This window comes from Mus caroli, chromosome 17 (assembly GCF_900094665.2).
Source record: "Mus caroli chromosome 17, CAROLI_EIJ_v1.1, whole genome shotgun sequence".
Classification (NCBI taxonomy): Eukaryota; Metazoa; Chordata; class Mammalia; order Rodentia; family Muridae; genus Mus; species Mus caroli.
Window position 1 is genome coordinate 69,954,374 of NC_034586.1, and position 27,249 is coordinate 69,981,622.

Consider the following 27,249-nt stretch of genomic DNA (forward strand, 5'->3'; position numbering starts at 1 on the left):
AAAAAACAAAAACTTACTACAACCCCCTCCTAAAATCAAGACAAAAACACCTCCCAAAGAAATATGCCAAGCTGTAGCCAAATGAAAGCACATATACACAGACAAAACAAAAACAAAAACAAACAAAACTGTGGACTCTGTTGTATCTATTATATGTTGGTCAACTACTCCTGAACATGAGGCCTATCCTGGAGTGGTTGATATGCCTAGAGTCACTCCATTGGAGAAACCAATTGTCCCTCATCCAGCAGATATGAATGACAGCTCAGTTGTTAACCTTTACCCTAGTGGCTAGATTTTCATCCATTCCTTCATTCATTCATTTTAAATATGACAAAATATATAAGATATAAAATATAAAATATATATATTTAATATAATATATTATATAGTATAATATAAAGCAAAAACTGTCACACTGAAGTTGGATGAGACAAGCCAACAGAAGGTAAGGAACCCAAGAGAAGTCACAGGAATCAGAGACCCACTTGTTTACACACTCAGGAATCCGTGGAAGCCATAAAATACGCACAAAGGACCTGGTGCAGACCCGTGTTGGCCCTGTGCTTGCTGCTTCGATCTCTGAGAGTTCATATGAGCTTAGCTCGTGCTGATTTAGAGCACTTTGGTTTCTTAGTGTCTGCATCCCCTCTGGTGCTTACCCTCTTTCCACATCCTCTTTCACGGAAAATAGAGGACATTTTTAACTATCAAGTTCTTCAATTATCTCAGATAAGGTGTTTTGGAACGGTCTCTTTGAGGAGGGGTAAATTGGTAGAGAGATGAACGAAGCAAAGGAAAGGGGCAAGCCTCAAAGCTCAGAGTGGCAGAACATCCTAGGAATACATAGCATCCTGGACAGAACAGGCGTGACGGAATCCCCGGAGCAAGGTTTCTGGAGATACCACAGAAAGCAGGGATAAAGGGAGCAAGAAAAACTGCTAAGTTGAAAAGACTGGGAACATTTGGTTTGTATAAGCAGCGAAGCCTGCTTCTTGGGCATGGTAGAAATCTATTGGACCCTTTTGAGACGGGAAATGGCAGTGTTTGAACAATCTCCCGGGCTGCCTTACAGGGAAAGACCAGAGTCGGGTTATGAGTGGGAAGAGAGATTGTGAAGAGGCGGAGAAGAGACAACTGTGACTGACCCGGTGGGACTGGTGTTACCTGGGAAGGGATAGGAGACAGTCAGTCACTCACCGACGCTAAACCGCATGTCTGTGTACCACTCCTCGGGGTATTCCGCGCAATAAACCAGGTAGTAGGCTTGCAGGAGTCCGTTCCCTATGCAGAAGGCAGTGGCTTTCAGAAAGATCACCGCTGATAAAGGCCTTCCTCTGGTGAGCAATGAGTAAATAAATGTCCTAGGAAGAAGAAAGTGATTAAGAGTCATTACTGAGGAAAGAAAGAAGGGAAGGGGAGGGAGCCGGGAGCAAGCAGGGAGAGAGAGGGCAAACCACAAAATAGTCCAACGAGATAATGATACTACGAGTTGCAAACACTCTCCCATTAATTTTGGCCCAGTCAATAACGTGTTTGGCTTGCAACCTTGAGGACCTGAGTTTGATTTCACAGTCTATCGGAATTTGTCTTTGTTGTTTCTTTTTCTTTTTCTTTTCTGTTTTTTGTTTGGTTTTGTTTTGTTTTTTTGCCTGCCGTGGTGGCATGCCCTTGTATGCCCAGCACAGCGTACACAAAGATGTGCATTAAATGGAGGTAACTGTCTGTTTCTACATAATTTTTTTCATACAATCAGAAAATTTCTTTTTTAAATTTTTATTGGACATTTTATTTATTTACATTTCAAATGTTATCCCCTTTCCCGTTTTTTCCTCCAGAAACCCCCTAACCCATCCTCCCTCCCCCTGTTTTTATGAGGGTGTTCCACCACCCACCCACCCACTCTTGCCTCCCTGCCCTGGCATTGCCCTACACTGGGGCATCTGAGCCTTCCTGGGACCAAGGGCCTCTTCTCCCATTGATGCCAGATAAGGCCATCCTCTGCTACATATACAGCTGGAGCCATAGGTCCCTCCATGTGTAATCCATAGCTAGTGATTTAGTTCAGCATGGCAGTTTTGTAAAAGGCTACAAATATATTTCTTAAATGTTCCAAGCACACTACTTTTGGTTATATTCTCGTAAGATTTCAATATCTCAGCTAGATGTGAGTAGTGTACCCCTTTAATCCCAGTACTTGGGAGGCAAAGTCAGGTGGGTCTCTGTGAGTTCAAGGACAGCCAGGGCTGTTACACAAAGAAATCCTGTCTCAAAAAAATAAATAGATAGATAGATAGATAGATAGATAGATAGATAGATAGATAGATAGATAGATAGATAGATAGATAGATATTCAATATCTCACTGCCAGAAGACTTGAAATAAGCTAGGTGTCTATCAAGAACGATTTTTTTGCTTGTGTTCTGTTTTGTTCTACTGGTGGTGGTTTGGTTTGGTTGTTGTCATTTTGGTTTTTTTTACTTGTTTGTTTGTCTTACAATGTTAAAATGCATAGAAGCTACCCATTTGGTGTCTTGTTTTATTTACAGAAGGTAGACAGCATCCCCATTTAGCAGCTGATGACAGAGGGACAACTAAAAGAATTATCACCCCCATACAAATCGAGGGAATAAAAATTGGCTCCACAAACATGTCAGGATTATGCCTTTTTTCAGAAATTTGAATATGAACTAAAAGTTTGCAGCAACCTGCAGCAATCTGATAAAGGAAAGGCTGGGTGACATCAAACGCAACCAACCCTGTGACATCAGTTCACCCTAGATAGACCCATTTACCACACTCACGCTCTCTGCAGCCTTAAAGCTGATAGCTCACGTTCCAGTGTTGTGGAGAGTAAGGAGGGGCATGGCTCTTTCACGCTCTCTAATAGAATCCTTTACTCTACCTGCAAAGCTCTGCTCTGCTCAATGGGTCACACAATGCTGAATGATTTAGAGAACAGTGCTTTGAGTGTTTCCACAGCTTGGGACCCTGGGATCCTTACCACAGGGGTAAAGATAAACTATATGAAAGTTTACAAGGAAAAGCTAGGGAATGAGATGGTCTCAGGAGTTTTATAACACTCAGGTGTATTCCTGGGGAAAGTGGTGTCTGAAAATATGGATGGAGCACCAGAAAAACAGCACACTCTGAGGTCTAGGAGTAACAATTCACCAGCAGCAACAGGCAACCAGGCCTTCGTCCATCAACACCGCTCCCCTCAGGAAGCCAGGGCATCATGAAGAAGTAGCTACTCACACATCAGAGGCAGAGAGAATGCAAGGGATGGCAAGGGTCTTCAACTGATGACCAAAAGCTCTTCTTCTCAATAAAACAGCAACAAGTAACTGCTACCATCAGAAAGGCTATTATTGTTCAAGGGACTCCAAAATCACCCACAGGCTGAGTCATCTTTCCATGACTTTTTAAAAAGAGCTGCTAAGTGCAAAAGAGTAAAAGAATCCCTCCGGGCAGGATTGTGAGTGAGGGCACTGCCTGTTTCCCCTTCTTTTATGGTACAGACCTCACACAAGAAGGCAAGTCAAAGCACAGGATGTAGGAGAAATGCTTAGTTGTCCTTCTAGTTACATTTTATCAGAGTAAGGAATAGTAACTTCTAGTGACAAAGGTATATATATATATATATATATATATATATATATATATATATATATACATATATGTGTGTATACATATATATGTGTGTGTATACACATACATATATGTGTGTGTATATATATGTATATATGAATTAATATGAAGTTATAGAACTTTGTTTATCCAATATTCACTAGCATCTAGAGCCATTATTCTTTTCCACACCCTGTTTATCACAAGTAGGTCTAGTGGAGCAGTTGGGCAACCTCCTGTCTCCCTTTCTCTTCAATTGTTCCCTTACTTTCCAACACAATAAAGGATCCTTGCCATCCCTTGCATCCTCCCTGCCTCTGATGTGTGAGTAGCTACTTCTTCATGATGCCCTGGCTTCCTGAGGGGAGTGGTATTGATGGACGAAGGCCTGGTTGCCTGTTGCTGCTGGTGAATTGTTACTCCTAGACCTCAGAGAGTGCTGTTTTTCTGGCACTCCATCCATATTGATATTTCCAGATATCACTGCCTCTTGACAGTGTACCTTTGTTCCCTAAATGAGACCAAATACTCAGCTTATGGGGCTTCCAAAGTAAACCATGAACCCAATCCAAGCTTACGGCCTCCTACATCAATCATCCTTGTTTCTTAACCAAAGGGATGTGTCAGAGCAGGCTATCTGCAGCCACAAAGTGGCAGAGGTCTGAGATGCTGGACGCCCCTTAGTTGTTCATGCACAGCACAGCTGGTGTACAGCCATGACGGGCTGATGTGTAGCCATTCAGGACCCAGACTCTTCCAGGAGTCTTAGGTGTGTAGATGAGCAAACACAAGAGAATGTGGATGGCTCTGTGGATTTTACTGAGACTCTGTGGGTCTTCGGAATAGAGAATATTATTCCCACCCTCGTCCCTTCATCCCCATGCAACCAGAAGGGAAAAGGGAAAGAAATCCGTAAACATGGAGAACAGTGAGGAGCCAGAAGTCCTAGGGAACAAACATGGCTCTTAGGACATAAATGGCTTTGCTTTGGAAAGCTGGAAGCAATTCAAAACAGTTTATGTCTCCATGTTGAAAAAAAAAAGATTAAAAAATGATGAAGAGAGGGGTAAGAGAGTTAGTTGGTTCACAAGACTGCAAATCAAAACCAGGGACTTGGACACAATTTCTCCTTCAGCTCTGTATGGTTGGTGCTGTTTATCAACCTGACAAGAATCTAGAATTCCCTAGAAAATGAGCCTTTACCATGCCTGTGAGAAACTATCTTGACTACATAAATTGATGTGGGAAGATCCATCTTAATTGTCATTCCCTGAGCTGGGAACCCAAACTGGGCATTAGCATGGATGCATTTATTCTTCTCTGCTTCCTGACTGTGGGTGTGAAGTGACCAGCTACTTCAAGTTCCCACTGCCTTGACGACTTCACTGTGACTGACTGTACCCTGGAACGATGAGCAGAATAAATCAAGCCCTTCTCCCTTAAATTACTTTGTCAGATTATTTTATCTGAAACTTTTATTATTATTTTGTGTGTATGGGTATATGGCTTAGGGTTTTACCGCTGTGAACAGACACTATGACTAAGACAACGCCTATAAGGACAACATTTAATTGGGGCTGGGGTACAGGTTCAGAGGTTCAGTCCATTATCAGCAAGACGGGAGCATAGCAACATCCAGGCAAGCATGGTGCAGGAGTTGCTGAGAGTTCTACATCTACATCTGAAGGCTGCTAGAAGACTTTCAGGCAGCTAGGATGAGGGTTTTAAGCACATGCCCACAGTAACACTCCTATTGGCCTACTCCAATAAGGCCACACCTCCTAATAGTACCACTTCCTGAGCCAGTCATATACAAACCATCACAGTATGTGTATGTATGTATGTATGTATGTATGTATGTATGTATGTGCACTACCTGCATGCATGGCCCACAGAAGCCAGAAGAGGGCATTAGATCCCCTATAAGTGGAGTTTTACATGGTTGTGAGCTGACATGTGGGTGCTGGGAATTGAACCCAGGTCCCCTGAAGGACAGCCATTGCTCTTAGTCACTGAGCCATCTCTCCACCCTGAGTAGTTTTACTACAGCAACAGGAGAAGAAACGAAGATAGCATGCTATGCCCTACCTACCTTTTGTGGCTTTGTCCATGGTCTGGAACCATGTCTCTTTAATTTCTTCCTGTGCTGCTGATGTCAATTTTAAATATTTTATGCTCATTCGGATAGAGTCTAAGTATTCTGTAAATGTGAGGCTTTCTGTCACCACTAAGTAAATGTTCACCGGGAGGTGGAGGGGGTGATGGCACTCTCATTGGAAAGGGTTAACTGAAATTGCAGATCCAGATTAAACCCAAAGGGGAAAAATTTTAGAAATAACACATCTTGTGTCACCAACTCATATTTAACTAAATCTTCTTCAAATATAAGTGCTATTGCTAAGATTATCAAGCCAATTGAAGACTTTTCACTATATGAAATTTGAGACTTGATTGTCAATCAAGATAAATTCAAGTTCTGCAAATACATAGAAAACTTCCCTGTGTTGCACTTGGCTCTTCTATATAGTGACCTCGTGCCCTCTGTCAGTCACTGTCCCATATCTCTGGTTCATTTTGCAACAGACCTCCTCTGCAGAGCAGCCCACACTTACCATCTCTATGCTGTTTTCTCCTCTAGTGCCTCTGTCCCCACAGATGCAAGTCCTGGCAAGGTCATATTTCCAGACCAAGGTCAGAGTCAGGCCTCTTCAGGCTGGACAGACCCATCCCCGCCTCCTGGAAACAGTGCCAGAAAACTTACCACACTCTCTTGGGTACCACACTCCCTTGGGCACCACACTCCCTTGATTCTTCAGCTTCATTCGTCTGTCCTGCCTTTCCTTTGTGGGGTTATTCTCAACCCTTTGTCCTCCAAATATTGATGCCCCATATGTCTCAGACATCTGTGTGATGGCATCTCCTCAAATGATATGAAGTAGGGTCACTGTGGTCTGATTGTGGTTCACCCTTGGTCTCCATGCATAGCACTGGAGAAGGCTTTAGGCTTTAGGAATGTGTTTAGGTTTTGAGTGCTCTATCCTAGTGGACAGACAGACTCCTCTATGGAAGGGTTTACAGGGGTGGCTGCTTGTTCTTGCCTTTCTAAGTTCTAATATGTGGAACCACTACAAGAAGGTCCTTGCCAGATGCCACCGCCTTGATACTGAATCCCCAGCCTCAGGAACGGTGAGGGCTAAATTCACACCTCTTACAAAGCGCTGTCCTAGAAGCATGAGCAAAGTGAGGCAGGCATCCACCCTGATGGATCATCATTCACTCATGGACCACTCACTGGTAGTTTCATGCTACATGCTTCATGTCATGGATGTCATGAAGATTTCCATCTTAACACACCCCAAACAAGATCCCTGATCCCCCACTCTCCCCAAACCTGGGCATCCTTAAGGCTTTCTCATCCCAATTCCAGTCTAAGGATCTCTCTTCCTCTCCCTCCCCTCCCCCTCCCCCTCTCCCTCTCCCTCTCCCCCCTCGCCCTTCCCCCTCCCTTCCTCTCTTTCTCCCTCTCTACTTCCCTCCCATCATCCTCCTTCCTTTCTTCTCTCTCCCTCCCTCTCCCTCTACCTCTCCCCCCACCTCAGGTAAATTGATTAGCAAATGCCATCACCTCTATGGTAGAACCTTACTTCCAAAACTCAGCCATATCTCACCCACTCCACAACCCTTGAATTCAAATCAGCACTAAAATCCTCCTGAAGAAGTTTGCAAAATCCTTTGCACTTGACACTCACACTGCTTCCACTGCAGTCTCTTCTCCCTCTGTGGCAAACCCAGTTATGCCCTAAGCTGGACCACATCACCTTCCCTGAAACACACCTTTCTCTCCCTCATATCTTCCTCCCTTCCCCCCTTCCCTTCTCCCCCTCCCTCTGCCCTTTCTCCCTCCCTTCCTCAATCTTTCCCTCTCCCTCTTCCCCTACAATGCCCCCCCTTTTCTCACCCAGAGACCAAGAAAAAGAAAATGTAATCTCACTCCTATCAAACAAAAAAAAAAATCAGAGAAAATTCTCCCACACCACCACTGAGCTGGGAAAAGCACTTGAAGCCTTGTCCAGTTGTCAGAGAGCTAAAAGGAAGCCAGGACTTTAAGGTTTTCCATATTCTCTCTGTGCAAGGTGAGATCTTGTGGGGAGTCTGTTCATCCTGACCCTAGTCCTTATCCTGGTCTGGATGGTATTTAGAGATGGCTGAGTGGAGAGTGGAGGCTGCTCACTCCTACAGGGATTGCTGGGAGAGACTGCCTGGGAGGAGAAAGGAAACACAGGTGCCAGGCAGGCAGTGGTCAGTGGAGAGCAAGTATGAACCCAGAACTCCCACCCCCTGCAACCGTAACGAGGAATCTTCACACTAAGATAACCTGGCCTTCTGCCCACACCTGGCAGGAATGGGGTGACTCTCCCATATCCTTAGCTAGATCAGTGTGACGAGATATTGATACTAAATCCTGACATGGGCTACTCACCTGAGAGGAGGGAGCCTCAGTTAAGAAAAAACATTCATAGGATCAGGCTGTATGCAAGCCTATACTATATTTTCTTAGGTAGTGATTGATGGGGAAGGGCCCAGCCCAATGTGGGTAGTGCCATCCCTGGGCTGGTGGTCACGAGTTCTATAAGGAAGCAAGTCAAGCAAGCCATGGGAGCAAGCCAGTAAGCAGCATCCAACCATGGCCTCTGCATCAGCTCCTGCCTCCAGGTTCCTGCCCTTGTTCAGCTTCTGTCCTTACTTCCTTCGATGATGGACAGTGATATGGAAGTGTAAGTCAACTAAAGCCTTTCCCCCCTGAGTTGCTCCAGTCACGGTGATTTGACACAGCAATGGTAACTCCAACTAAGACAGTAGTTAAGCACACTAGTTAGTTACTCTTGCGGAGGATGTAGGCTTGATTCACAGTCACCACATGGAGACACACAACCATCTGTAAGTCTAGTTCTCAGGGATCAGATTCCCTCTTCCGGCCTCTGCAGACACAATACGTGCAAGCGTCATACAGGCATACACATAGGCAAAACAGTCATACATATAAAATTAACAATAAGTAGATCAAACAAACAAACAACAACTGCTAGCAAGCACACAGGGAAAGAAGAAGACTCGTTAACTGCTGATGGGAGTGCAAAGAGCTGAAGCCACTCTGGGGATAAGTATGGAAGGTCCTTAAAATAATAATAATAATAATAATAATAATAATAATAATAATAATAGAACTATTAAGTGATCCATTTACATCACTCTTGGGAATGCAGGCTAAGGAACAGTACCACATATACTATAACCCCAGGATATCATAGCATTGTTTGCAGTAGTCATTGTGGGACCAGTTCTGCTGTCTGTCAATGATTAAAGAATTTTTAAAATGTGGTACATCATATACATGATGGCGTTTCTTTCTGACATGAAGGAAAAATGGATGCATTGGAGGTGATCACATTAAACAGAAGAAACAAGACTCACGAGGATGGATTCTGGTAAGGCACGGGAGAGAATTCTCAGAGCACTTGCTGCTCTTCCAGAGGACTCAATATGGGTTCTTTCCTGCATCCACAGCAGGTGGCCTATGACTACCTACAACTCAGCACCAGGAGATCTGCTGCCACCTTGTGGCTTCTGGGAGCACCTGCACACACTTGGCATGCACACACACACACACACACACACATACACACACACACACACTAAACGATTTTTAAAGAAATAAAGGGAAGGAAAACAAGGGGAAATAATAGATACCATGGGAAAACGAATACTCAGCTCAGAAATACAAGCAATGGTGACATGAGTGAGTAACATTGAGTGAGTATAAGCAGAAACCACTTAAACCCACCAGTAGTGGAGATGGACAAATTAGCAAAGATGAATTAATTATAAACTCTACTGGAGATACTTCCAGTAAATTTGGAGTAATGGGGACTGGATTTATTTTCCAGACTGTAAATAAGCAAGACAAACTATATGAAACAAAAAGTATTAGACAGTGAAAGACAGTATCTTCGATTATTTTCCCACTACTGCAATAAAGTAGTCTCTCAAAAGCACCTTAATGGAGGACAGAGTTATTGAGTTCTTGGTTCTAGGTCATAGTGCACCAGAGCAGGGAAGCCATAGAGACAGATAGCAATAAATATACACACACTAGTGCTCAGGTCATTTTCTCCATGGACATATACAGTCCAGAGTGCACTGCCTAGGGAATAGCACCACCAACAGGGGGCAGGTCTTCTCATCTCAGTTAAGATAATCAAGATCGCCCCCCACTGACATATCATAGGCCCATCTCACAGGTGATTCTACATTTTTCTTAGCTGACAATGAACACTAACCATCACATACAGGGATCTCTGAGAAACAAGAAAAAAAAAATGTGTGAACTTTAAAACTAACCCAGATTGCTATTTTGAGAGAATGTCTAGGCTGAAGTAATAAGAAGGGGATTCTAAGTTAACGTTACAAGATTCTTTTTTTTTTTTTTAAGATTTATTTATTGTTATATGTAAGTACACTGTAGCTGTTCTCAGACACACCAGAAGAGGGCGTCAGATCTCATTACAGGTGGTTGTGAGCCACCATGTAGTTACTGGGATTTGAACTCAGGACCTTCGGAAGATTAGTCAGTGTTCTTAACCACTGAGCCATTTCTCCAGCCCATGCTCCAAGATTCTTGAGTCATGAGATCAAGATGTGTATAACTCTCATTACAGAGTACATTACTGAAGAGAAAAAAAAAAAAAACACAAAGTACTGAAGAGGGTCTTCTTCAGGTAGCCAGTTAATTAGTGAATTTGTGTAAGAAAAGAATCATCCCCCAAATTTAAGAACAGTACCCAGTACTTCTACTTGACCAGGAATAGGGTGCATTTTCACCAAAACTCATAACCCCTGAGACACTGCTAGAATGCTCAAAAAGATCTTATTTTAAAGAAGATTAATTAGCCCTAGCTAGACCCAGCTCTCTCTGGAACCACATAATCCATGTAATGTCTGAAAGGATTGAATTGTTTCCAAATAGCTCAGCTACATCTAGGATGAAGATAAAGAATATTTATAGAAATGTAAAGATTCCTAGCCTTCAACTCTATAATTTCTTCTTTTGTTGTCTTACTGGGTTTTTTTGTTTTGTTTTTGTTTTTGTTTTTTTAGAAGCTGGGTTTGTTATGTACTCCACCCTGATCTGGATCTTCATCTGTAGCTAAGGCTTAAACTCATAATCTTCCTGCCTCAGTATAGGATGATGGTGATTAACCATCCCATCTGACTTTAAAAAGCTACAATTTCTGACACATGCGAAATGTGGTCTAACACATGCAAAAAATGTGAGTAAACATTGTCCATAACTGGAATAATAATCAATCAAAAGTGATAAATAAATTATATGGAAGAGTCGGTAATTGTTTCAGGGAATTAAGACATTCACCATCAAGTCAGATGGCCTGAGTCCCATCCTGGGATCCATATGGGAGAGGAAAGAAACAACTCCCACAGGTTGTCTTCTGACCTCCACACACATATGCATACAGAAAAGGGAAAGAAGAAAAAAGAAAACTAAAAATAAAAACAAAAATAAAAACAAAAACAAAACCACCACATTGATATTAGAGTATAGGAGACAATGATATTAAAGTGACTATTGTAACTACATTCCATATGTTTTTAAAATTAAGCCAAGACATGAAAGTTTTCTCTTTTTTTGTAAGTTCAGACTTCTATGGATGAAAACTATAGTTAGGAAGGAACAGATCCACTTGGCTAAAAACCATAAAAGGATGTGCTTGCTGGCTTGCTTATTCTGGCTTTCTCAGCTGCTTATCTTTTACACTCCAGGCCCATCCCACCCAGGCATTGCCCACAGTGGGCCAGGCCCTCTTCTATCAGCTGACCAACAGACCCATGAGATGGAGATAATTCCTCAGTTGAGGCTTCTTCTTCTTCCCAGGAAATTCTAGCTTGTATCAAATTGACGACGATGACGACAACGACGATGATGATGATGATAACAGCCCAATTATAATTGGCTCTGATTGTAGAACAGTTAAGTGATCAGATTTTTTTTTTTTAGATTTTTTTTTAAGTCTTGTATCTATGTAACTTTTTTTTTCTTTTGGGGTGTCTCCTCTTAACATTTCCCTTCAGATCAGTTTTCAAGTGCTCGCTCTCTCTCTCTCTCTCTCTCTCTCTCTCTCTCTCTCTCTCTCTCTCTCCCCTTCCCCCAAAATGAATTGCTTTTCAGATCCTGTTAAACATTAGCAGATTGTTTTCCTAGAAAACTTGAATAACATTTAGTGACATGTGTGTATATTTAATATGAATGCATGCACTTAAACTGCACAATCTGATGTTTCAGGTGTGCACATATCTATGATACCATATCAGAGCAAATACATCCATCACTGCCAAGAGATCTTTTGTTCCTCTGTATCTTCAGGAAACCACTGGGTGTCTCTTATATCACCATGTGCTATTTGGACGTTATAAAAATAAAATAATAAAGCATGCATTCTTTTGGGCTTGATTCCCTTTACCTAGAATTATTTCACCCCCTTTCCACACTCTAACATGTGCCAATATTCCATTCTTTTTATTTCTTGAGTAATGCTTCATTATATATTTATACCACAGTTTATTACTTTCACCGATTGACCAACATTTGAATTATTTCCAGTTCAGAGATTCCCCCAAAGGAGACACTGCAAATATTTCCACATAAGTCTTCCTATGAGTACGTGCTTTTACTGAGGGCAGAGGATATCTAGAAATGAAATATCATGAACCCAAAAGCATGTAAGCACTGACTTTCTGAAACTTTTTCAACATTTAATTTTTTTCAACCACTGTCAAACTATTTTCAAACATATTTATCATTTCACATTTCAACCAGCAATGTGTGTGTGAGTAGTATGGCTACATGCTCTTTTAGCTCGCTTAGTAGCTTCCTAATGATATCATGGTTCAATTTTCATTTTTCTAGCTATTTCATGATGAGAATCTCTTTGTGTTCTTATTTGGCTTTCTGCTATTTTCTTGGGTAAGATATGTATCTATGTAATTTTCCCATTTTAAAAAGGTAAGGTGTGAAGTCAATTATTAGAGGAGAACCATGTTTTCGGCAAGCAGCACTACAGCATCTGGCTGTCCATACTCAGAAGGAATTTTGATTCATACTTCTAACACTAGAGATCAGTCACTCAAAAATGAATCATAGGCCTAAATGCAAAACCCAAAACTATACATCATCTAGGAAGAAGTACAAGAGAGGACCCTTGCTACCGAAGCTTAGGCAAAGACTTCTTAGAAACAACAGCTGAGGCTCATGGACAAATGGGGAAACTAGAGCGGCTAAGTTAAATGTTAATGTTTTCAGAAGATAGCTCGAGAATTAGAAAAGAAAACCACAAACTGGGAGAAAAATACTTGCTTAGTGCCTACCTGGCACGATATTTGTGTTCAGAATATATAAATAACCTTAAAGTTTAGCAAGAAAACAATTGAATAGACTACTATTTAGATTTGTTGATGAAATATGTAACTTTAGGCAGGCAGAGGGCCTTCCCTGAGAGATGGGCACACAGAATAGGCAAATTTGGAGGCACAGAAACACAATTACCTGTTGTTAAAAATGTGGTGGGAAACAGGGATCTAGAGGTTCTTCAAGGAAGTTCAAAAAACCAGGTACCCTGTTTTGTAACAAAGGGCCAGCCTGGACAATGTGGATCATATGTAATGGAACAATTTTTAAAATGGAAGAGTTTTGAACATGGCCTCGTGCCTGACATGAGGCTTGAACCAACTAGTAGGTCATAGGTACAGACAATTAAATTAGAATTTAAAAAGTAGAAAGATTGTCCAAGACTGGGTGTAGAGAGTGCAGGGTGGTCCTAAGCCAGGGTCTCCAGATGGGGCCCCTTTCCTGACAGAATATCACCTTTCCACCCACAGATCTGGACAGAGCATCCTTTAGAGAGCAGTTTGTGCACTTGCCTGTCCAGGGCCCCTCTGCTCCCCCACTGCTCCCCATGTACTCACTGAGGAGTAGCATAAGAAAGAATAATGAGATGACCTGTGTAAATCATTAACATAATGCCCAGAACACCCAGAGCCCAATAAATAGTGGCTTCTCCACCCCCCTCCTCCCAACCTCACTTCCATAACCAAATGGAAGGCAAATTGCACTGTTGGCCCTAATTCAGAGGTTTTTAAATTTTAGAGCTCCTGTGTTGGTCTGAGTATCATTAGAGACTCCTCGGTTGAGAACAGAAACATTTGAAAAACCTTGAGTCTTGACTTGAAGCTCCACCCTCCTACCCCACCCCGTCCCTACCCCATTAATACAGATGCAAGATGCCACATCCTGACCAAACTCCTAAGATAGAAAATGTATGTATCCTGTGTAATAACAACAGAACAAAACAAATGTATGCCTCCCTCTCCAACTGTCCTTGGCCTATTATTCCTTTTGAATTATTCAGTGTAAGGGTAGGATCTCTCAAAGCACAGTTTGAGCCCTTCCATCTTCTCAGAGCAAATATGACTTGGAGGAGACCCCCCAGTTGTCCAGCCATGGTTGTTATAGCATTCTGAAGATACAGTTAGAAGACTCACCTGATTCCGATTTTCTCACTTTCCCCTAAACCTGCTTTGTCAGTAAGAAGTGTGATGAACTATCTCTTATTGCTCAGTTCCCACTGCTGTCCGGTAGGCAACAGTGGAGCTGCTTGGGACCCCCTTCAAACACCCACAATCTATTCAAACATAGGTCCCCCAACTCAGACCCTTTCATATTGATATTGCTACCACCCAAGTTTCCATCCAGAAGTAGTGGCAAGCATGCACTCAGAGCCCTTACCTGGTTTTCTCCAGGAGGTAAGCACCCAGCACTGTAGTTCTTTTTGACTATCATAAGACATAGCATGTGTAGGGACAGTCAAGGATCTGGTAAATGACAGGAGTTCAAGCCCTGTTCTTCCCTTCCTTGTCATGTATGTAACTTGGTACCCATCACCTCGATGCATCTGGGTCCCTGTTGCCCATCTTTGCTTGTTCTTTTTCAGTGACCTAAGTTAGATTTAACACAAGCAAGGAGTTGGTCTGCCATGCGTACCAGTGAATCAAGAACTCCATGGCTTGTTTACATTTTGGTAAACATAGCTGTATATTTCTTCGGATGTGCTTATGATATCATCCCTTTTAAAAGGAAAATTCCAGGAACTCTGGTCTCTCCTGAGGGCATTCACATAAAGGACCCGGAGCCAATAACTCTCAGAAAATGGCATTTACTACCAAGTCTCTAAATAAACGTAGCAAGCACTTTCTTAAACTCACCCAACATTTTGCTATAGAATTCAACCAAATTTTACTACAGAATTACCACGGCACTGAATGGAAACCTATACCTCCCATTGTTTACTTAAGGGTTGCTAAATCGTGCCCAAAGGCCAAATCTGAACCACCACCTGGTTTTGCAAAGTTTTACTGGGATACAAGCACATACACTCATTTGCTCACAGAATATCCACCTCAGCTGCTTTTTGATACACTGCAAACAGGGGGCCATCTATTGTAACAGAAGGACCAAACAGCTGCAACACCTAAACTGATTACAATCTGACTTTCAAGTTGGCTGTGGTCAGAGATGGGCCAGCAATACTCACAGCACTCAAGAGGCTGAGGCAGGAGTGTGAGCCACCTTAAGATTTTGTCTAAAAATTAGGAATTAAAACATAAATAAAGTCTGCCGATTCTCATTCTAAATATTCCTTCAATGAATGTTAACTAGGAAATATTACATGTTACAAATCTTCTCAGCACCTAACCATGAACATGCTTATCTCACTTACATCTCTTTAATCTGGAAGAACGGGGATTTGTCTATCATCATCAATAGACATTCATCTTCACTGATTCTCAGCCGGTGAAAAGTCTCCTTAGGCTGCTTGCTTCTGAACACCGAGACCCTCTACACCTCACAGATGACAAGTGACCCACTGACATAGCCAGGAAGACTGGGGTCAAAACCTCACTTTGCTGCTCGGCAGCTCAACCCCTGGTGCATGGCTGCTGTAAAACGTAGATGTTAGGAAGCAGAGGCGGCGGTTATGAGAGTTGGAGAGATGAGGACTAAGTCTTCTTAGGATGGATTTTTTTAACTTTTTTTTTTAAAGATTTATTTATTTATTATATGTGAGTACACTGTAGCTGTCTTAAGACACGCCAGAAGAGGGCGTCAGATCTCGTTATGGATGATTGTGAGCCACCATGTGGTTGCTGGGATTTGAACTCCGGACCTTTGGAAGAGCAGTCGGGTGCTCTTACCCACTGAGCCATCTCACCAGCCCCTTAGGATGGATTTTCATCCATGTGCAAAGGGCCTTTGGGAAGAGTCAGAATAGGTTCACAGGCAAATAGTGGCTCAGGTGCAACTTCTTGGAAGAAATAATGCCTAGCCTGAGTCTCTCATCAAAGAGACATTTGTACTGCCGGGGAATCAGTGGAAAAAGCAACAAGGACTTTATTAAAGATTTTATTACTTAGCTGACTGGGGAAACAGTCTCAAATCTCTTGGAATTCCAAAGACTCTAATGTGTGCATGTCACAACCCAACAGGTTCTAACCTTGGTTATTGTTGTTTTGTTTTGTTTTGAGAACACTGCAGCCCTGGCTGGCCTCAACCAGAGTGATCTTAAACACCAAGAGAGCTTCCTGCTTCTGCCTCCCAAATGCTAAGATTCAAGGCAGACACCATCTTACCCGGCTCCTTCTAACCTTTTGGGTGGGGGGGGGGGAATTCTTTTCTCTTTTTCAGTCACTTTATTCCTATTGAGGTTACCTGCAAATCTTCAAAAGGGTACCAGCTATGACAGGTACTTAAGTATAGCACAGGCTACAGTGTAGGAGACCAAGTGTTCTTGAGAAAGAGAATACTAATACAAGAAATTGGACAAAGAGCCATTCCAAGGCTGGCATGGAGGTCAGCAGGAGGTGAGACAGCTCTGCCAGTGGGGTCAGACAGCATGCTTAGGCAGCAGTCATTTCCACGTGGCTAAACACTCACCACAATAGACTGAAATAAAGTGACCTGGTTATGCAACTTCAGCGATAACGATTCCTCAGTGATTGCCAGCACTCCCACAATGCCATGTGTTGCTGCCGGTCAGAGGAGCTCATTCATCCATTCAGTGTCTGCTATGTGCCAACACTTTGCCCCAGGAGCACAGCGTGCAAAGAAATGATACAGAAGGAAAGTAAGAGCCTGTCCTCGTGGGATTTATTCTAATGCGATACCCTTCTACTAAGGGAAGTGGACTGGGCTTTAACACCCACGCCGTAGAATAGCTTATGGTACTGAACAGTCCCCAAGGGACACTTTGCAAAAGAACTTGAACCAAACCTAAACCTTTCATCCTCCTAAGAACTTCATTCTTGTTCCCAAGCCGATGAATCCTGAATCCTCCAGGAATATTTGTACCAGGAGCCCAAAGACTCTTCACAGAGTTCTAACTTCTGGAATTCTTTTTTTTTTAATTGTCATTATTTTTTATTTTTCCTTCGGTGCTTCAATTTGAATTCAGAACTTCACAAATTCCAAGCCGGAGCTCACTGACTAAGTTAGCTACTGAAATGAATTTAGGTGGAAAATGTGCAGCTTTTTCATCTAACCTATCTCCAAATGGAGTCAAGTTAGTCGTTCAGCTGTCAGGGAGTAGGTAGGTTAATCATGGCTTTTAGCTGAGGTTAAATGCAAAACAGACACTAGGAAAATATGCTCTAAGAATGTGTAACAATGTAGAGAGATATATATTGTAAAATGTTAGCAAGTCTCTGAAGATGGGTCAGTAGGACATAAATCTGATTACCCTGAGTTTGCGTCTTATGAACCCACATAAAAAGCCAATGCAGTAATATCTGTAATTCAGAACCCTAACTTAAGATGAGGTAGGGACAGAATTTCCTACACGTTCTTGGCCCAGCTAGTCTGGAGTATGCCTTGCAAGAAACACACACACCATTCATTTTGAAAGTACCAAACTGTTAATCAGGCAGGACTATATATTTCAACAGAGGAAGCTTATGTGAAATAATGTTAACAACTATAAAGAATGACGGACATGGTTTTTTTTTTACATGAATAATGCACTTACATATTAAAAGTGTACTTCTACTCTTCGAATGTCCAGTCTTGGCTTGGGCAAGCATCCACCGCCTTGTGTGACTAAACCAAGAATGGTGTGAAGCCTATGGCTTTTAAAAATCAAGAAAAAGTCTGCCACTGTAGTGAGAGCCCAAGTGTCAGCTCTGGGTCTCCAAAACTACCGTGTGGCTGGGGCAGCTTACTGAACATAGCCTGCCTTTTGTTCCAGTGTCCCATCTGCAGAATGGAGGTGACTGCAGTCCCCACCTAACCGGTTGGTATAAGGACCAATACCTACATCACATGGACTGTTAGCTGCAGAGTCTAATATCTAGGAAGTTCTCAGGGGCCTCAGAAGAAGAGCAGAAACATGGGTGGAAAAGTCCACAAGTATCCCGTCCTGGTGAGTTAGAGACAAGTAAGTCAGGAACCACAGCTGTCTCAGACAGAATCATGCCCCAAAGTCTTCACTAAGACATTTAGAAGTTCCTCTGAAGATGAGGGACAACGTGTACATATTTGTTTTACGGACAATTATTTCCTCGTTTATTTTAAAGGGCACTGGTCATATTTTTGTTGCACAAAAAGCCTTTTTTATCTAAAAATTATGTTCATAGGGTTTTCAGAAAGCGTGCATCATTTTTCTATATGAAATGGCCTCATTATAAAGACTTTATAGCCAGGCTGTGATGGCATATGCCTTTAATACCAGCACTATAGAGGCAGAGACAGGAGGTTCTTATTTATCAAGCCCAGGCTAATAAGGGCTACATAGTGAAACCCTGGCTAAAAACAAAAGTGTCTGTAAAGCTGACAGTAGTATATTTGGAGATAAGAATAGATGTCCAGGGGTTGGAGAGATGGCTCGGTGGTTAAGAGCGCTGACTACTCTTCCAGAGCAATTCCCAGCAACTACATGATGGCTCACAACCATCTGTAATGAGATCTGGTGCAGTCTTCTGGTGTGTGTCTGAAGACAGCTACAGTGTACTCATATAAATAAAATAAATCTTAAAAAAAAGAATAGATGTCCATAAAACCGCATTTTCTTGTTCAATATCTATTTCCAAACAAGCAAAATCAAATGCTTGCCTTTTTATCTCCTGCAACCTGGATCCTTCTCTCTGTACATCTGTATCAAATAAAATGATAACTACCCTGGGTCTCTGTACACAAGAGGCTTTTTGTAAATATTTATTGGATAACTAATACATAAATGTATTATTACTTGTCAATACTTACCTTTTTAAACGAATGAGAATTCCATATTAACACTGCATAATTACTAAATATTGACCAATAAAGATCCTCAGGATGGGGGCTAAGAGAGGCAGGTTGAAATTTGTACTTTTGGCTCCTCCTTTCCTAGAAATGATGTGTTAATGGAGAGAAAATTCTGCCTTAGGTCCCCATAGACTTTTTTCTTTTCCTTTTAAATCTAATTTCTTATCTAAATTGATCTGATCTTCCGACCGGAGGGAGGAATTCTCTGCTCCAGAAGGCACAGTGAGCCTTTGGCAGCTCTTCGCTGCTCACGATCCCTCCCCTGTTAGTTACCTGTGTGAAGAATCTATCTAGGACTGGGGGCCTGGAACGGAAGGTATTCCTTGGGAATTAGCTGGTAATCCTGACAGATATCAGGGGTGTCACCTTCAATTACATAACCTTTCTGAGCCTTGGTTTCTTTGACTGTCCAGTGGGCATATCAAAGACATCTCCCACTTTTTCAGTGAACCCAAACAAGAGGACAGATGCTAACAGGTCACAGAGGTGCTTCAGCGGTCCGCCTACTTGCCCTGGGGTCTCTTTCTGGAGATTGCACAGTCCTTGGACTCTCGGTATCTCTTTAATCGCTTTCCTGTCTTTCCCTCCCACACCAAAAAGGCACATTTCTGAACTCAGTTTTTTTGTTTTTTGTTTTTTGTTTTTCATCTAGAACGCTTGAGCTCTCGGTCAGCTTTGCCTGGCTCACTTTTAAGTCCTGAAGGACTTGGGAAAGTAAATCAATCGTCAGTGAGCTCAGCTTCTTAGGGGTCCTGTCTAAACAGAATCCCCATCTATCCTCTTCTCGTCTATAGATGGGAGGTGGACTCTGCCCACTTCCTTCCTCAGTCACACAAAGACCAAACTGATCTGAAGAACTCCTGAGAGTTCCAGAGCTTATCACCTCCCCGAGTCCCTGAACCAACCGGACGTGGCATTATCAGAGAAAGGTGAGGTCTACGAGACAGAGCAAGGCGCACAGTTGGAAAGGGAAGGACCCTGGCCAATGGCATCTGCCCAAACTGAGTTCCCCAGCTTCATCCACCCATCCTCGCAGCTACTAGAGCATCCGAGGGGCGCCCAGGAGACTTCGAAGGCATCTCCTGTGCCGCTGGTGCTTCCCAACCCTGGGGATTCCAGCCTGAAGTCCCCGCCTGGAGCTCCAAACCTGCCTTACTCAGCGCTCCTCCCCACTCCGCGCTACCCCTCGACGTTAGTCCACGCGCTGGAGCCGAGCAGGGAGGTATGCTCTGTGGAGAAAAACGCTAACCTGTGGAAGTAATGCGCGGAGAAGAGACCCAGCAGCACATTCCCCGGAGGTCCAAAGAGGGAGCGCGGCTGCCAAGCGAGCATCCCTACTGACACCACAAAGGAAGGCAGCTCCTGCAGGAACCAGGCTAGGCGTGCGGGCAGGAGGGGAACTCCCGGCGACACACTCTTGCTGTGTTTCCCGTAACTGGCGGGTTTCCCACAGCACAGGATCAGGGTCCCCATGGTGGCCAATGTGGCGCTACCTGCCAGCACCGGGACCTGATGGCACACAATCGGCATCTCGCCTGTGTTCACAGCTGGTAGCTGCTGCCCGCCTGGTGGAGAGTGCGGGCCCCTTTATGGAGCGCCAGACGCCACCCCGTGTCCGCCCCTCGGACCAGGGTTCCCTCCCCATTCTAGCCTCTCCCCCACCCCCCCACCCCCCTTCCACGTGCTTCCCACCTTGGCGCAGCCCGCCCTGTCTCTGCTTAGCAGCAATGCCCATTTCTCCCGTCTGGTTCTTTTGACTTCAGCTGGGACACAGAACTGAAACTTTTGTAGAGACAGAAAGTGTTTTGGGGGGCTTCCCCTCTCCACCTGTGCCCGCTGTCTGCTTTGATTTTAGCTCTTGTCCTCCCTATGTGGCCCTAAGTTGCCTTGATCCTCGTTCACCAAAACACCGGGGCTTCTCCATCCTTTACGCACACCCTCAGCTCTGTCGCCAGGCAGTGCCCACCCACCATGGATCGCCCTGGCAGGACTTCCCACCTGCCGCAGTTGTCCATGCTTCTCCACTCCCCTCAGTTTCTATCCAAAGCCAGATCCTTCCTCCCGCCCTGGGCTTGGAATTCTGGTACTTTGAAAAACCCCACCATTCTCTCTATGTACTGGGATCTCCTCTCCTCTCCTCTGTTACTCTGCACGCCTGCTAGCTCCGGCCACGACCTTCCGTCCACCTCTCAGGCAGGTGCCAGCCAGCTTTTAGGGTAAACGCCCAAATTCCTCCTGGGTCTCAGGGTCGCCGGCCTTGGAGAAAAGTTAGTCCCTCAAATGTTTTGGTTAGCCCTGTGGCAACGATTCTGAGAACTCATAGAACACCCCGCCCCATCCCCAGGCTCCTCCAAAGCTGGCACAAACTCTGCCTAAAGTTTCGGTATTCTCTAGAGAGACACCTTTTCCCACTTTCGGAAGCTCTTGAGCTGGATTCTATAGAATGGTGAGGATGCTCTCTAAGCGCCTAGCACACAGCATTCCGCACACCGGTCGGGATTCTTTTCCCACTCTTACGTTTTTCCCACTCTTTCCCCAACCTCCAGACACCCCAACCCACTTCCATTCCCCTATCTCTATTTTGCTTCCGAGACAGCCCTCCTTAGCTGCTCCTTCTTCCCCACTCCCCTCCTTCCTCTGCTCTCTATTTTGACCTAACCTCTTCTCACCCCACAGCCCCTTCCCATACTGCTGTTCCCTTCAGTCTTCCATCTTCTTGTCTCATCTTTGATTTCTTAGGACCTGTCCCCCCCACCCCCGGTCCCTGTTGGGGGCACAGCTCACCACGCTTTCTCTGCCCTGCCTCCTCCACCCCACCCCCACCCGTCCCCTTATTTCTCACTCCTTAATTCCAGCTCGCCTATTGTAGGATCGCTCTTACTTCCCCATCCACTCCAACCAGTCCTGGAACTGGTTGAAACAATGCATATATCGGTCTGTTCCAGATTAGGGAAGTTTCCTCTGACAGATGGGAATTCATTATTGATCCAGGGCATCCTCTGCTTGCTGACCAAGAAGTAATAACCATCGCCCTGCTGCATTAAAACTAAAATAACAATCATGTTTTCTTGAAACCGATCATCACGCAGGAAACACTCAGGCTGACTGGAGCACTTTCCAGGAAATAGCCAGGTGTTGATAGCTCAGCAGCTCCCTGCAGTTTAAACAGGTTTTCTATAAGTTTGACCCCAACTTCTGAGTTCCTACCTGTTCCTTAAAGATGCTCATATCTAGATTGTCAGCAGAAACCCCAAGTGTCAGAACTGCACTCAACACTCAGATGCCTTCCAAAGGCTTCCGATTTAACCCATTCACCTTCTCCTACACTTTACCCACATTCTCCCTCTGGGTCTTGATTGCTACCTCTTCTCTACCTTCAGCAACCATAGTCACCTTAGGAGGCTGGCTTGCTGGCTCAGAGAGCTATGGAAGTCATGGTGTCATAACCAGAACCTTGGTGTAGCTTTTCTAACCAACTCAATGAAATAACTGTGAAAAAAAATGAAATGTGTCCATCTCAATTCCTTCCTGTCCTTTTGTATAGCTTTGTCAAATTGGAATGTTCACTCTCCTTTGTATTCCCACTCCTATAGCAACTGTTTGCCAATTAACAACCCATACTTAAAGTCAACCTTACAATGAAAACATCACCAGCCTGTGTATCTGGGGCTTGGCCAACACTATCTGATCCAGCCAAACCTAGCTGATCTTTGGCTTTGTTGATACATTGCTCTGTGAACTACCTCAGCACAGCTTTAAACAGGAAAGATCCTTAGCCCAGGCTCTCATCCTGGAATGAGTGGGCTAGACCCACCATTCTATGTAATGTCAATAGAAATAATAACTTTTACAAAAATACAAGAAATAGCACAAGACCCAGCCTACTCTTGCTTCCTAATCATCCAATTGGCCAAATAAAATCACATGGCTGATTCATTCCCACTGTAGGAGACTTATTGCAAAGTTACACAGCAAAGGGCAAAGAGATATAAAGAGAGAATTGAATTTAAAAAGGCAACTGAATGAATTAAATACACAAAAGAGAGAGAGGATCAAATTGCAAATGTCAAGCTTGATTGGTTCTCATAAAGGGAATATGTTCTCATAACCTGTACCTAGGTCAAGAGACAAACTCAAAACATTCTGGGGACTCCCCTCCCACCTCCTTACCGAATAACCACTGCCCTAACTTGGAGTACCATAAATTAGCTTTTCCTGCTTCTGAACTTCATTTAAATGGGATCAGACAGTATTTGCTTTTGTGTGTGTTTTAATGGTCCTTGGAATTTGTTTTACTCTGTGACTGACTGTCAGACACACAGACAGAGAAATAATAGCCATGAGGGGAAACATTGATATTCTTACATCCTTAGAAACCAGAGACACAGCAAGCCACACAAGCCTATCTAAGAAACAGCAGGGCCCACCAGAAAGCATCAAGACTAAACAGACGAGGCAGAATAAGGAAAGACTACTTTATGTCCAGTGGTAAAGAGGCTAACACTGGTTGTCTATCTCTTGACCCTGGGATAATTAAAATAACACATAGTAGCCAGAACTTGAAAACCCAATGCAAGATGGTTTGGCTTGCTTAATAAAGGTATACCAGAGTCATTTAAAATTTCGGAGAAATTATGTTGTGAAATCCCTGCCTTGTCAGCAGGACATGATTAGTTGTGTGTGTGTGTGTGTGTGTGTGTGTGTGTGTGTTACACATTGTTGCAAATAGTTGTGACTTGTTAGTTCTCAAAGTGTAATATTCACTTAAGAGAGTACATTCTTTCCAACTGACAAAAAAAGTAACTAACATAAGAAAGACAAAGTTTATTTAATCTCACAATCTGAGCCTGGGGCGGGGGTGGCAGGGAAAACATTGTGGCAAGACCCTGAGATGGCTGGTCAAACTGCAAGGCACTTAGGAAACACAAATGAATACTGATACTTAAATTTCAGTCTCCTATCTTCCAGTCCTGGATCCAAGCCACACATACTCTGGTGCTGGCTCTATCCAGGGTGGTCATAGGTTTGCCCAGGGGTGTGTCACCCAGATGATTCCAAATCCAGTCACCTTAACAATGAAAATTAATCTCAAGTCTACCCCTTTTCAACTTGACATAAACATCACTAAATCTTAATTTTTTTTACCTCGCCCTATAAGGCTCATGGCAATATCAGAACACAAATGTATTTCTTTTTTAAAAACAACTGAAAGACACATTCTCACCATTCAAAAACAAAAAGACCAAAAATGGAACACAGTGTTCAATAAAAATTAAAAATCACAATACTGTGGAGACAGAGGCAGGCAGATATTTGTAAGTTCAAAGCCAGCCGGCTATACATGATGAGTTCCAGACTAGCCTTGGCTCAGTCCTAAAAGGAACATCTGTATCAACCCTCGAAAGATTAAGAAAACATCCTATAAGATGGGAAGGAGAGAATGTGAAAGCTGGAAGATGGGAGTGACTATTGTCTGCAACATGATGTGGTCTGAACATGACATGGTCATTGCACAAATTTAAGAACACACGGTAGACATGGCTTCCTGCACAGGATCAAGCCAACAAGACCAATGTTCCAGCAGGCAGCACTAGCTGGTATCAGCAGGTTATAAAAAAAATATTTTAAGGAGGGGTCCATGGTATATACTCACTGATAAGTGGATATTAGGCAAAGAGTGTGGAATACCCACCATACAACTCATGGACCACATGAAGCTCAAAAGGAAGGAAGACCAAAGAGTGACTGCTTCAGTCATGCATAGAAGGGGGAACAAAATAATCAAGGAAAGTAGAGGGTGGGAGGAACTTGGGAGGAAGAGAAGAGGGGGAGGGGAAAAGAGGAGAAGAATCAGGTATGGTAGGAGATGGAGGAGATGTACAGAGGGTCAGAAAATTGAACAGAGGTGTGTAGAAATGGGGGGTAGGGAACTGGGAGTAGCAACCAGAAAGTCCCAGATACCAGGAAAGCAAGAGCCTCCCAGGACCCCATGGGGATGGCATTAGCTGAATTACCCCATAAAGGGGAGGGAGAACCTGTCAAGACCATATCCAGAGGTCAAGCATTGCCTCCCAGTTTGGGGGATGGGGCCATTCACTCGTCTCCAAAATTTTAACCCAGAATTGCTTCTGTCTAAAGGAAATACAGGGACAAAGAGTGGAGCAGAGACTGAAGGGAAGGCCATCCAGAGACTGCCCAACCTGCAGACACCAAATTCAGACACTATTACTGATGCCAAGAAGTGCTTACTGACATGAGCCTGAAACAGCTGTCTCCTGAGAGGCTCTGCCTGATCCTGACCAGTACAGATGCGGATGCTCACAGCCAACCATCAGACTGAGCACAGGGACTCAAATGCAGGAGTTAGGAGAATGACTGAAGGAGCTAAAGGGGCCTTATCTGGCATCAGTAGGAGGAGTGGCCCTTGGTCCTGTGAGGGCTTGATGCCCCAGTGTAGAGGAATGCTAGGGCAGTGAGGTGGAAGTTGATGGGTGGGTAGGGGAGCACCCTCATAGAAGCAGGGTAAGTGGGGATGGGATAGGGGGGTCTCAGAGGGGAAACCGAGAAAGGGGATAACATTTGAAATTTAAATAAATAAAATATTCATTTTTTTAAAAAGGAGAGAACATGGAGGTGAAATCAAATAATCAAATGTATATAAAATTGGTATTAACAGAGGTAAAACATTAAAAGTAAGCAAACCAATAATAACTGAAATACCCCCCAGGTTGACAAAGGGCTTATCTTCATAAATTCAAGCATCTTAATGAAAATAACAAGCAGAGAATAAACAAACACACAACAACAAAAACCCAAGTCATTCCACACTGAGGCATAGTACATATAATTTATAAGAGGCTGGAAGCAGCCAGCAAATCTTAAAAGCTATAACAGCAAAATATCTTCTCTGGAGAGCCACAGTCTAGAACTTCTCAGAAAAAGAAAAAATTGCAGCATAAAAGAGAACAAAACACTTTCGAAAATGCCCAAGGAGAAGCTGGGGAAATGGCCCAGTTGTAGTCTCCCCCAGCCTTGAAGCAGGCAGATTCAGACTTTGACCTAGCAGCCACTGAGAATGAGAGCACCTGGGGTGGAACCTTCCGACTTAGATGGCTCTATTNTTCTGTCACCTGCCACTGCTCTTCTCCAAGACACTGCTACCTGCTGAGAGGCCCTGGAGATATTCTGGAGACAGCCATCCAGCAGACTGGCAACAGGCACCAAGAATGGATTGGCGGGGGATGGGCCTCCCCCCTTTATAAGCACAGACTTTTAGTAAACTTTGGGGGCCTTGAACAGAAACGTGTCTTGGCCTCCATTATTTCTCTCATACATTATTTCTCCCATACAGCTCCGGCCTCCCACTCAGGAACCCAGTTAGTGTGGCTGCAGGCGGCTACAGGTGGCTTACACCCAGTGGTTTAGACCACTGGCTACTTTTTCAGAGGACCTGTGGTTTGTTCTCAGCACCTACACTGAGTGGTCCATAATTGTCTGTAACTCCAGTTCCAAGGGATCCGAGGCTTTCTTCTGGTCTCTGCAGCCACCTGCACATAGGGTGGTTCACATGAGCTCATGAAGGAAGGCACACATTTTTTTTAATTTTTTTAAAAGAGTGCTTTAGTGATCAAATAAGTATCACCCCATAATTCTTCCTATATTCAATAAAAATGTTACTCAATAAATGAGACAAAATATTTTTTAAAATAAAGTTCTAATAGAATTAAGGACCACAATAAAATAAGTAGTAAGGAATTATTTTTCTGGCTAAAAGATGGATGTCTAATGAAAATGTGGCCTTCAAAAGAAATCTAACACATCAGAATGTATGTCTAATTACAGCGCGCACGCGCGCGCGCACACACACACACACACAAATTGAGACAGGTCTGTGGATTCAGCTGACCTGGAATTTACTAGTTAACACAAGCAATCCCCAATTTGCATTGATCCTCTGCCTCCTATGGGCTAGGATTATAGGCATGAGCCATGATACTCAACAATATTCTTATTCTTTAACTCTTTTTTTTTGTAGAACATGATTTTAATATTTTCAACTGTTAATATTCAACAAACAGAATAATTATTTTAAGATATATCTTAGCTGGGCGTGGTGGCGCACGCCTTTAATCCCAGCACTCGGGAGGCAGAGGCAGGCAGATTTCTGAGTTCGAGGCCAGCCTGGTCTACAAAGTGAG

General features: G+C 43.5%; 1 protein-coding gene across 1 annotated transcript in view; it reads right to left on the bottom strand.

Annotated features, from left to right (window-relative positions):
• Positions 1-20,670, bottom strand: part of Srd5a2 (steroid 5 alpha-reductase 2) — a 28,729-nt gene extending 8,059 nt beyond the window's left edge. Inside the window, exons 1-2 of the mRNA XM_021150037.1 lie at positions 20,301-20,670; positions 1,201-1,364 (exon numbers count right to left, since the gene is read on the bottom strand). Coding sequence (XP_021005696.1) covers positions 1,201-1,364; positions 20,301-20,581 — 445 coding nt within the window. The 5' untranslated portion in view covers positions 20,582-20,670. The remainder of the gene's footprint in view (positions 1-1,200; positions 1,365-20,300) is intronic.
• Positions 20,671-27,249: the final 6,579 nt, after the last annotated feature.